General features: G+C 41.5%; 1 protein-coding gene across 13 annotated transcripts in view; it reads left to right on the forward strand.

Annotated features, from left to right (window-relative positions):
- The window catches only part of RBMS3 (RNA binding motif single stranded interacting protein 3), a 702788-nt gene that overhangs the window by 434333 nt on the left and 255891 nt on the right, over positions 1–12564 (forward strand). For all 13 annotated transcript variants that reach the window (XM_066991135.1, XM_066991136.1, XM_066991145.1 and 10 more), the window contains one exon: positions 7158–7249. In XM_066991135.1, coding sequence (XP_066847236.1) covers positions 7158–7249 — 92 coding nt within the window. The remainder of the gene's footprint in view (positions 1–7157; positions 7250–12564) is intronic.

The following is a 12564-nucleotide window of genomic DNA, read 5'->3' on the forward strand; positions in this document are numbered from 1 at the left end:
ATTTCCATATCAAGCTAAAGCAAACAAAAAATTCAGCTGTATATGCATACTTAACGATGTAGGTGTGTCTCTAGGGAGTGATCTGAAATGAAGGGACTATCTTTTCTTTCTTGCATTTAAGTCTCTCTATTTCCAATTATTTTTCTAGCTATGTATTAGCTGTTTTAATTAAAAAGTGATGATTCACCACTTTCTACATTTTTACATTCACGACTTTTAACATTTTTTATAAAGTGGAGCTTTAAAAACAGTAATAATTTAGACTATTTTACCATTACTCTGAGCATTTGAAGCTATAAGAATATTTCAGCACAATCTGAGAAGTGAACGAAAAATCTGTTTTCAGTAATTTTGTGTTCAAGGGTGATTCAACCTCTTTGCTTGCTAACTCTAATTTTCCGAGGCTTATAAGACTTTAATTTGATTCTTTATCTGAGCATAAAACAAAGAGTGAAAATTGCATAGTAAATTACTGGATAATCGCTTTTTTGTGGACTACCTGACTGCCAAAATGAATACTACCTTTTAAGAGAGACTCTTAACTAAGCGCTTTACAACTGAAGTTATGTTTTCCTGAAATCCAAGTGGTTTCATCTAAGCATGAAGGAGAAACAGCTGACTGGTTGTTATATATTTGCGTAGTTGTGTGTATATATATTAGTGTTTGTGTAAAAACTTTATTAATCTATTCGAAGGCACCAGGACATATACATATCGATATGCATGTGTGATGTCAGAATGATTAATATATATATATATATAAATATATATATTCATGATAAATGTATTTTATTTCATGGTTTAAGTAGTGTTTACTGTTGCCTCTTCCCAAGTCTGGTAGTCCTCTCCTTGTCACAGCCCCTTTTGGAAGTGGTTTTCAGTTTCCAAACTCCAAGCAACATTAACAAACACATTGATTGAAAATAAGCAAGCATTTTCTAAAATCGCTGTGTCCTCCTTTTTGTTGAAACATTCTATACCTCTTGAAAACCCAGCACAAATGATATTGTCAGTCTTTTCTGTTCTGGATTTCAGATCTGACATTGAATTCTAGACGGCCCAAACCAAAACCTAGGAACTTCACTATGAGAAAAAGATGTTGCCTCCCAATGAGGAGCAGAGTTGCAGCTGGCCTGGTGTATCAGACCTAGAAAATCAATTTTAAGTGTAATGGAGTGGTTGTAATTACACATAAGCAAGTTTAGGTTTATCTTTACATAATTAAGAAGACTTTTTAATTTTCATGCAAAATTTACACAGATCTCATGTTGCCAAAAAAAAAAAAAAAAGTCAGCGTGGCAAAGTCGATCAGGCCAAGGCAGGAGAAGGGCACATTTGGAGTCCTTCCTTTCTTGTAGCTGTCCTCAGCCTCCCACCTGAGGTGCTGAGAAGTCAGACTGGCTGATGGGAAGGCTGTGGGGGACAGCTGTCAGTCATAAAATCCCAGTGTTCAAGCTTGGTGCTTCTCATGTTTATGCAAAGATCTCAGCTAATGGAGACAAAGCATTAAAACTTTTGATGAAGGGAGCTTGTTGGCTGCAATGGAACCAGGGAAGCTCCACAGGATGTGTAAGTTCCCCATCTCCCCATTGTTTAGGTACTGTTTTTTTTGTTTTTCTTAATAACAAGTTAATTTACATGCACTTATTAGTTGAATTAACATACACAGTCCATGCCAGTGTCTATAAACCATCTCCTGCCTGGGTGCATCATCTGTCCTATCTACTTTTTCTTTGTGTGCATGTTGTTGCAAAATGCAGATTACTGGTTGACTTGAATTCAAGTGATTTAAAAAAGCACTTGGCCAGAGGTCAGACGTGACGTTTGGCCTGGTGGCAGGGTAAAGCTGAGAGTTTACCACCCCCAGATTATTCTCTGTCGTTCATCACAGCTTCTCCCTCCTCATCTCTCAGCAAGAGGTTGCAGATCTCCAGCTCAGCTGGGTGCCAAAGTGCTCTGCACCTGGCTTCTGGGAAAGCACACTTCTCTGGGCATTTGTTTTTTAATTTTTGCTCATGTCACTGCACAGGTGGGGCTCTCCTGAGGTAGGCTGTGCAGTGCATGTGCCCCAGCAGGAGCGTGCCTTCCCTCTGTGCCACCACTTCAGTTCTTTGCCATAATCGTGGGAACGACGAGTGGCAGGCAGTCCCTCACATTATTCGGCGTTACCCTTAAGTACCCGATCAGTCAGGGCAATTCAGTATTTGAAGTCTAAGAGCTAGACACACCTGCAATTACTTAAATCCACAAAATTGCACCCGTAGGTATTTGCAGGCACAAAAATGTTGGCATAAAATTAGAGGCCATTTCCTAAAACCTGTGCCTAAATTTTGATGATATAGTATATGAGGGGTTGTTATTTTGAAATGGATTTGTGGAAAGCAATTGAAAATCTCCAGGCATCCCATCTGTGTTTAAAGTAACAACAATAACAAAACTTTAAATTAGCATAGGAGATTTAAGACATTTCAGGAAAACATTGATTAAATCTGCCAATGAAATGAATGTGTTTGGCGAGTGACCTAATTAGTGTATACTTGGTTCTTTTTCACTGCACTGCTTACCACTAATTGCTGTTCTGCTGGTCTTCTCCTGACAAGTAAGAAAAAACAAGGATGAGGGATTTGTTGAGGAAATAGTGACATTCAGTTTTAATTCATTTGAACCTGCTGCCAAGCTTAATTATGGAACTGCGAAACGGAGACCAGGAGGCCCCCAGCCGCTTAGGTTATAGGAGACGGAGATGTTTAGTGTCTGCCTGTGTATTCGGGTAGCACTTAGTGCAGCAAGCTATAAACTTGCGCTTGCTGATGCTTAGCTGTTTTCTTTCCCCCACAGGTACAAAATCACTGCCTTTATCCCTGAAATTTAATTATTTAGCTCTAATGGCGTCAGGCCAAAACAAAATTACAGGCATTTTATTTCTTGGAGAAAAGGTTGAACAATTAATCTAGATAGTCCTGTCTTGTTTTCTGGTGTGGGTATTTTTTTCTTTTTTGTGTTCACGTTTACAAACTAGTGACACATGTCATTGCACAAAAAACCTCAGGATCCCAGATCCCTGTAGCTGAAGTCACCCTCGCTGTAAGTACCCTTGAGCTGAGGGGCTCGTGTTGGTGATAAAATTCAATTCCTAACTCTCCCAGCAGCAGGGGATAATGTAGCTCTCCCTATTTGCATTTTGTGCTCTTAAAGGAAAAGGGCAGAATGCCTCATGAAAAGAGGGGAAATAGTTTTGGTTTTGGTTTCCTGTGGTGGAGATGGATGGCTTCTTGTGAGCAGTCTGGAGGTCCTGGTTTAGAAGCTGCATGGGTTTTACACGATGTTCTGCACAAAATCTGAAAAAGAAAATAATAGTCCGTAGACCAGAATGTTTATGAGGCAGTGATCAAAATAATAAGAAAAAAAACAAGCTCTGGAATTTGAGGATAGGAAAGGGTGGGGCTGGTGGGGCTTGCACTTGTTTTGAATAGAGGAAGAAGAAATGTAGACATTTTCATAGAGCAGCAGCATCCAGTTGGCAGCTCCTGGTCTGAATCCGTCCCGAAGGATGCTTCCAGCCGGCCTGCTGCCTTCTCCCTGGAAGAGCGGAGATATAGCTGTTTGAGCAGGGAACTGAGCCTGAGCAGCCAGACCCAGGGCTTGCACCTGCCAGGGGCAGCCGCGGCAGTCTGGCTCTGGTGGCGGGGGCCGGGGGGAGCACAGCCGCAGCCTGGCCAGGAGGGAAGGGCTCCCGGCACCGGGAGCTTTGGGAAGCTCATTTGTGCTATGGGGAAAGCTGGAGGGGGTGTCTCAGCACCTAGCCTGAGCTGCTGCAGTGATCTACACTGGAAGGTGTATCTAAATACATATATAAATATCCTGTGCTACTTTGTTAGTGCTTGAGAAGAAAAAAAAAGTTTTTTTTGTATTTTTTTTTTTAAAGTGAGATTATAAACAAATGAAATATGTGAGCATAGGTCATCAGCATAGGCTATAAACATCTACAGGGAAGAACGTAAACTGTCCAAAAGCCCAGCGTGCCTGTTTTTCTGGTCTATAGCATTGCAGAGTTCTTGTAAGGATACTTGAACGCTCAAACAGCCTGGGAACTTGGCTTCCCTTGCAGCAGATTGATGTGCTTTGGACCGGTTTGCAGCCATGGAGTGATTTTGTCCTGATGTTATGTGTGTGGTGGAGAGATGTGTCGGGAGCGGGGAGGGCCATAAAGATACTTGGAATGAGAATTAGCTTGTGGGAAGGAAAAAGAGCAGCTTTGCAGTGATGCGAGTAGTATTAACGCTAGAATGCATAATGGACAGCTGAAGATGCAATTTTTTTTGTTGTTTTTGTCTTGAGACTCTCGTTGGATCTATGATATGCTTATAGCCATTTGTACCCACTGAATACATGTTTAAGAAACATCCATAGCTTTAAATATTATGGACCGATGTTAATCTTCAATAATCTACTATGTTAGATATATCTGATCCCTACAGTACAACACCAGAATATTCCTGCACGTTCCAGTTTATATTTACAAGCAATGCTAACTTAGATGGGAATACTTACTGTGCTGTCTAGGAATTTATATTAAAAATCACTTCCCTTCTATTACTGCATACATGAATACTGCACTGTGCGCTGATGATAAATATCAAATTCCAACTCTATTATCTGTTTTTTAAGGTCAATGTTAAAACTTATTTTTGTGCCGTCACCTCCTAGTTCTCTGGCATGAGCATGGTAAGAAATAAAAAGGAATGTTATGTCCTGAAAAGAGCACTTCACTGCCCTGAAAAATAATTTTCACTGTGTTTGATCCAAGCCACCCCATGACTTCCCAACGCATTTCAGGTTTCCCATTTGGCAGCTCTGGTTCTTGTCAGGATTTCTCCTTCAGCAAGATTGAAGTTGAATGTGATCTGCTGCTCTCCCAAAGGGCAAAGGCACAGCAGGAATCCAGGCAGGGCTCTTGTTCCCATGTAGCAGGTTTTTTGGTTCAAAACAGCATCAGCTTTGCTGCTGCTCTGCAGCCTGGAGAACAGGGCGAAGCAACCTGCCTTGGAGAACCAGCTAGTTTCAAGATGGTATGCTCAGCAGAAGAGCATTAAATGGGAGGAACTGACTAGGTAAAACAACTTCCCCTCAGTGGCCAAACTCCAGTGCACTTTTTTCATGGTAGTGTTTATTAGATATGCTGTCCTAATATACGGTTGTTCAGGCTTTCCCTCAATTTGTAGTAATGCCCTACCAAAAAAAAAAAAAAAAACCCACAACTGAGGAAAGAGTAGAAAGGTTCAGATCTTGACTTTGTTATCAAAATAGCGCTTTTTGTAGTTAAGTCAGCATTTTCTTTAGCAATCTTGGTGTTTTTTATATATATTTTTTTCATTTTCTTAAAACTTTACAAATAAGTTTTAAGCCAAGAAAAAAAATCCATGTGCACAAAATTCTTTCAGCATTGAGCTAACCCCTGCATAGAGCAATGTATACATACTGAAATAATAGAGTTGTTTATATCTTGGGACGGGGTGATCAGAGGCACAGATTCCTATACATAGATGGGGTTCACAGAGCAAGAAGGCCTCACACGAGGAGGAAGAAAGGCTGGCAAGAGAAATAAAAGTGGATATGGCAGGAAAGCATATCTGTGGTTGCCTCCTGTATTATGTGTATTGACCTAGTAAATGGAGATGTCTGCAAAGGAGCTGCAATGCTATAAATGTGCTTGTGCTAATATTATTAAAGCTTTCAGGCAGTTCAGCTCTATCCGTACGGCTTCCAGGGGAGATGCCAGAGAGGTGGCCCCTGGCCACGGCTTGTCCGAGCAGCATGTGCCTACCTGTGCTGTAATCACTTAGTAAGATGTAGGCTGGGGTTTTCAAAGGATTCCCTGGGTGGATTGTGAAATCTACACAGCTGCCTCAATAGCTGCTTGGTGAGATTTTTAAATCTTCCTAACTCTGTTGAAATCTTTATGAGTAAGACTTAAGTGCTGTTGAAGATCAGAGATAGCTAATTGCTCAGAAGTTGTGTCAAGTCCATTTTGTGTCCTCTTTGCCCTCCTTTGTACCTCTACATAAATAAAAATACTTCCAGGGCTGTTAATATCCAGTAGGGGCTTAATAGCACTAGTTCTGCTTGAGCACTGAGTCTTGCTTGCTGAAGGGGAAAAAAAATGAAGAGGGATGCAGTGAGGGAAGAAGAAAAGATGGGAAGGGACTGTCTGATTAATAAACTATTGCAAGTGTTGGCACTTGGAAAGCCACTTATAAAAGGAGACGATTGCTCCTTGCCCATCTGTAAGGTGCACCACCACTAAGCTGATGTTCAGATGACGCCCTGCAGCAGCTCCTGCTAGGGACCTGGCCCTCGTTCCAGCAGCCAGGGTGGCAAGACAAAAGGGATGGGGTTTAAGCAGGCTGCGACTTGGTTATCCTACCATCTTCTGGAGCTACCTGGTGGTTGCTTGTATAGCACAGGCTGTGATTTCTCCTGTAATTGCTCCCATGTGCTGGAAGCCTGCTGCAGGCTTCCTGGCCCCAGCCTATGGCAGAGACCCGCGACCTTGTATGAACCGTGTATGACCCACGAGCCTGTACGAAGCTTCATCCTCACGTGAGTTCAAGGAACAGGAAAAGGGAGTTGTTTTCTCACAATCCCAACCATTACGAGCTGGAGCTTTGTATGTCAGCCTTCTGTTAGGGTAGGTCTTCTGGAGAGACTGCTTCTACGTGGACACGTGCTGCAGAATGGATACTGAGAATATCACAGGTGGAGACAGCCTCCCAAGGTGGGGAGGACAGCGGCTGCTCACCTAGGCAGGCAGCATGGTCTGTGCCTCCTCCTGTGGAAGAGATGGGGCAGGGCTCTACAGCACAAGGGCTCTGCCAGAGAGGGACATTTTGTCTGCAGGGACGGGCAAAGGGCTGCCATTTGTCCCCTCTGCTGCACACCTTCCTGCAGGCTGAAGCCTCAAGTGCTTGCATTTCTTTAGACCCCATTAGGTTGAGGAAGAAAGGAAACAGAAACAGAGGTGTGACAGCTGGTGGCTGTAGTGCTACCAGGAGGCAGTGAGACAATGGAAAGGGCTTCCTTTAAGAAATGAAATCTTGATCTATGTACAGACACAGATAATAATGAAAATGTCTATTTGTTTGTTTTTTTTTTTTTAGGTTACGGTTTTGTAGATTTTGACAGTCCGGCAGCAGCACAGAAAGCAGTAGCATCTCTCAAAGCAAATGGCGTGCAGGCACAGATGGCAAAGGTAAGAGCACCCATGTTATTACAGGTTTATCTGAGCTGTGTGGTGGAATTTCCAAGAGTTCATTTTGCTCCTGTTTTTCTTACGTTTTTGGATTGCTTATTTCAATTTTTCTTTCCTTTGGGTCCGGTGCCTCATTCATCCTGTGGTGTGTCTGTGCTCTCAAGAACTGTCTCTCATGCGAGGGGTTCTGCTCTGATTCCATCTCTCCCCCTCCCTTGGGAGAGGGTTATAAGATCCAGAGTGCTGGAGAGGCGGAGAGGTTGGGAATGCCTTTGTGCTGACGGCACTGTGAAAGATTTGTGCTTTCTTTGCCTTGGAGTTGTCTCCATTTGGTTCCGTTCCCTTGCCGTAGTCATTCTCAAAGGATTTTGATGGGTCTCTTGGAAGGTTGATTAAGCGTATGCAAAATTTGTTTTATCTGCCTTAGTTTGGCCTCTTCTGTCCCTTTATTTTAAGGGTATAAGTGGAATTGCTTGAATATCTGCTACAGATTGTCTGAAGGTCACTAGTGTGTTGCTCAGAGAGGTTGCAGGAGCTGGGCTTTGCGTCTCGTAGCAAGCATTCAGCGAGGTGAAATACCTCATTTCTGGGAACACCCTTTGTCACCAAGTAAAGGGGCTGCGGGGGTTATGGTAAATGATTATCGTGTGCTCCAGCTGTTGCCTTTCTGAAGGCATAATTGTGTGTCTTTGGGCTCTAGACTGTGTTGGCTGGCAAAAATAGCTGTTGCTTTGTACTTTCAAAATGCCTTGCCTTAGAATCACTAAAAGCCCTTAATATTGCCCGAGTTTGTCTCCACGGAAATGACAGCAGCCTAGAATCTCAAACAGTAAAAACGAACAGGTAATTATGAAAACAGAGGCAAATAAGTAAGAAATGATCACAACACTTGAACATTTCCATCTAAAGGAATACTGATGATCTAAACCTTTATTTTTCAGCAATATCATACTAAAATTTTTCTTAAAACATATAAATAGAAAACCCTTTGTGTTAAAGGAGGTTCTCTTGCCTGCTACTGAATTACACTCGCAGTGCCTTAAAGTAACTCAATATGATCCATGTATTTCTGTTTAACAGTGCCCCACAATGCAAGCTATGCTGTTTTATTGGCTCTTAGTTTTTATTGACATGTAGCGATAAAAAATATTTGCTTCAAATGGATAAAAGATGGCAAGCTGAAGAAAGTGAACACCTACTAAAGACTGTGCTATTTTTTGCCTCATATATACTGTGTCTCCTTGCTAAAATATAGGCAATTTGATGTGTTAGTCAAGCTGCAAAAAGGAAACCGAAGACAGGAGATATGTTTTGTGCTACTGGTTGATCTCAAATCGCTGTTTCTGGGGAGGACTAAACCTCTAACTACATAAATCTATAAAGTTGTGGATTTAAAATTAGAGATTTAAAGTTTAAGATTTAAAGATAAATCTATATTTGGTATTTTTAGGACGTAGCTATCGTGATTCGGAACAGTGAACAATTTCAGCGCTTGCATGTGTGGAAATATCAAAACCAGAAGGTGACTTAAAATATTGTGTTTTGGAATGCCCAGTGCTTTTGGGGCTGCTATGTCTGATGCTTTCAGAGTGGGAAGGGCTGTACTAACCACTGAGGTTTGTTTTCTGGGAGCTCTGCGGCTGGAGCCATTTGTGATTTTTGAGGAGGCTGGCGTGCATACTTTTGTTTGCATAAGGATGACTGTATTTTTAATATTTAGCCGTGGTGCCTGGAATCCCAGATAGGTCCTTTTTAGCGTGTTTGATAATTCAAGATAAATATACAACCGACTTCTCCTATCTCTGAAAAAATCAAAAAGTATTTAGAAAAGCCTGGATTCGAAGGAAGTTGAGACGACTCCACACAAAGTACCTCACATTGGTGAGAAGTCAGGAGCCTGGGAAAGCAAATCTATCTGGAGAAACAAGTTAGCTCTTGCAGATGTTGGAAGCCAAGTTGCATAACAGGATTGAAAGACAGTGCTACCTGCCAGTGTCTGAACAGTGGGGGCTCAGACGAGCTTTGACGAAAGAGGCAGAAGAAGAGTTTAGCCTCCATTCTGCAAATTATCCAGAGCAGTTTTGTTTCAAGGACTGTTTTAATTAGTGGTAAATGGTAGTAATCTCATGAAATCTAAGAAAAAAGTTTAAGTGTGAAGAAATTACCTAAAGCTTTCGTGTGCCATACCTTCACAAAACACAGTCGCTGTCCTGTATTTTCTGTTTTGCATTCCAAAACAGTGAAACTGCCCCTGTGTGGGGCATTCACTGCATTCAGTGAATGTCAAAAATCTCAGCCCAGTCACGAATGAAGGTTAAAGAGGCATTGGCCAGCTTTTGCCATGGGATGGCCTTCTCCAGTAGTGAGAGAAAGTATGCTGAAATGGCGGTGTATTCTGTGATGTTTTCCTGGAGAGAGATCTTGCTCGGAAAGAGAAGCTCTTTCTCAGTTTTAACACAATATAATTTTTCCTCATAGAAATCCAGGAATCTTCTTTGAAAAAACAAAGCAGAGCTGAACCCCCACCCATGTTGGCTAGCTGAAGTATCTTGTGGATACTTGAGTAAAGTATACTCATTTTATTGATGCTTAAATACAGCCACCTCCCTCATTTTTATAGCATTTGGACACCCTTTTGGCTGATTGCATTTCTTAGTGCTGCCTCTGGAAGAAGGTTAAACTTTGGTGGATCAATGCTCCAAGTCCCATCACTGTTAGAAAACTTGTTCTGTCGAGGCTAATACTCGCTGTAACTCTATGCAGGGAAAAACATCATTAAACGTGTTCAGATCTCTCATTTTGTTCTCTTGGATAATGTTCAGCCTGGTGCAGAGCAGTCAGGAGAGGATTCAGCAGAGGGAGAGGAACAACAGCGTTATGTGTGTGGAGGTAGCGATGGTGGCTGGGAGCTGAGGTCTTGTGGGCCTGCGGACAGCTGCCCACCTGCTGGGATGGGGACGTTCCAGCCTCCTGCCCACGTGAGATCCAGACTTCCTTACATATTTGTGCTCTCTCCTTGCTTCTTCAGGATTTTCCTCTCATATATACTCAAAGTCGAAGTTTTGACAGCTGCCACTGTCTCACATGTAGTGATGTTCATTTAAGTTGTCCATCATTAGCAAAAGTGCTTATTAACAGTTCAATTTATTGAGAAAAATTAATGCTATGGAGCTGCTGACTGATAGTTTCTCATCTGGCCTGGCTTATTTCATATGTGCTTCCTGGTTGCCTTTGGAAACAACTCAGACATGCAGATTCATTTATATGTGTGTAATTGTCCAGTCTCCTAGAGCCCAGGTGTGTGTGGTGGTGGTGGTGGTTTTCTTGTTTTCCTGCTAAAAATGGCTCAACTGATATGCCACCAGGTAATTTCACAGGAATAGTTGATTTAATTCTTTTTTTTTTTTAATGCTAGGAACTGCACAAACACAACCCAGAAAAGATGATGTTTGTATGCACGATTTCTGTATCACTTTTGTTTTTTCCATGTGCTCCTTCCATGCATTTTCTTGAAAAATGTTACAGACGGAATGTGGAATCTTAATAAGGAGAATTTTAGTAGCACATGAGTTGGCCCACATAAGTAGGCAGGCAAGAAAGCTAGCATACCACATGAAAAACATAAGTGTTCCAATAAAATCTGTAGCCACGTCTATTTTGGCATTTGCAATAGTCATTTGCACATATTTATAGTGAGACTTCTTTGTCTGCTTTGTTGGTAAGCTTTTGGTGATGCTGAGGAGTCTGAATTCAGCTGAAGACATGAAAGAAGTTAGTTGTCTAAATGGTGAGATTCTGAACTTGAGTCAATCCTGAAACTGGTGGACTGTGCAGGATTGTTTTATATCTTCAGAGAAACTCTACCATATTTTATTTCCAGTTCTAGTTCACTGTATGATTATGCAAAGTGGAACTTCTGGCCATGATAGGTCCTTGCAAAGAGTTTATAGTAGCTTCTGTAGTACCTAGCAGCTGAAAGAAAGAAACACGTTTATCAAGGAAGTGTTTTTAATCATGTTGTTATTCCAAGTACATGTATAAGGATTAAAAAATATATACGATGCGTATCTTGTCTGGGTTTTGCTTTTTGTATGTAATACTGCCTTTAGACGTCCTCATCACCAGTGTCAGAAAGGTGGACACTAGAGAAATATTTAATTGCCAATGGTAGTTGTCTAAATCCAAGGAATGTTTCTCTACTTCTCTGCTACAATAATTTCCATCCAGAGGGTACGCTGAACGATCTGGTTCTGACAAAGGGCTGTGTCAATAGGCTCTGATGTGTTTTGCTCGATGAAGGAAATACAGAATAGGATTTTGCTTCTTGTGTGATATTTTTCTCATCTCTCTATCATTCGGAAGCTTAAACACAGGGAGCATTCACCATCCAGGTGAAACATAAAAGGGAAACATTTACACAGAACAGAGCCAAGTATAAGAGCTTGTGAAGAGGAGCAGAGAGCTGGCTGCTCTAGAGTTATACAGTTTGTCTCCAAGGACCAAGGAAAAGGAAATCCCACAGAAGAATCTTTCTTGTTTTCCAGGCTTTTGCACTGGTTTCAGGAATTGCTCTTGTATGAATCAGCTGACCAAATAAGTCCATTCTCCCTTTTAATTTTTCAGCTTTTTCTCATCTTTTTCACTTACTCCCCCTTTTTCTCTGTCATAAACCAGTGCTCTGAATGGCTGTCACAATGGAAACTGCAGTAAAGGGGAAGACTCCAGTAAAAGCTCCTCATCCTAATACTTTTTTAATCTTTATTTTTAATGGAAAATTTCAGTTCTCTCTATATTACAACTTCTGTTCTTGAAAATATTTAATAAAAATGCAATCCTTACAAAAATGAAATATGGCCTATACGGGGAACATCTGATACATTGAATCCCACAGTTTCTTAATTCAATTCACAATTGAAATGTCTGAAAATTTTAGCAAACTAAACGTGAGGATATTGGCTGTTTTGCATATTTGGACAATGTGGATAGCAGCCTTATTGACTGTGTTAACTTTCCTTCTGATACCAAAGCTGGATGCTAGGATTTAGAGTTCAATATTGAAATTGTCAGGCTTCGTTTTAATCCTGTTCTTTAATTTTCTGATCCTCCCTCCCCCTCGCCGAACCAAACTATTCTATGAAGTCAAATATTTGTATTGGCTCTTTCAAATGATTTTCTTCATTTGCTGTGGGAGCCTAAGCTGGTGTCTCTCTGGAGGCTCCATTGGGCTTGGCCACGTAGGAGCAGCTGAGAACCGCGCCGTACTGCTGCTGGCACCGTTCCACAGCTTTTCCGAAAGAAATCCATGTCCATGCGTG

Source organism: Anser cygnoides, chromosome 2, assembly GCF_040182565.1.
Source record: "Anser cygnoides isolate HZ-2024a breed goose chromosome 2, Taihu_goose_T2T_genome, whole genome shotgun sequence".
Taxonomy (NCBI): Eukaryota; Metazoa; Chordata; class Aves; order Anseriformes; family Anatidae; genus Anser; species Anser cygnoides.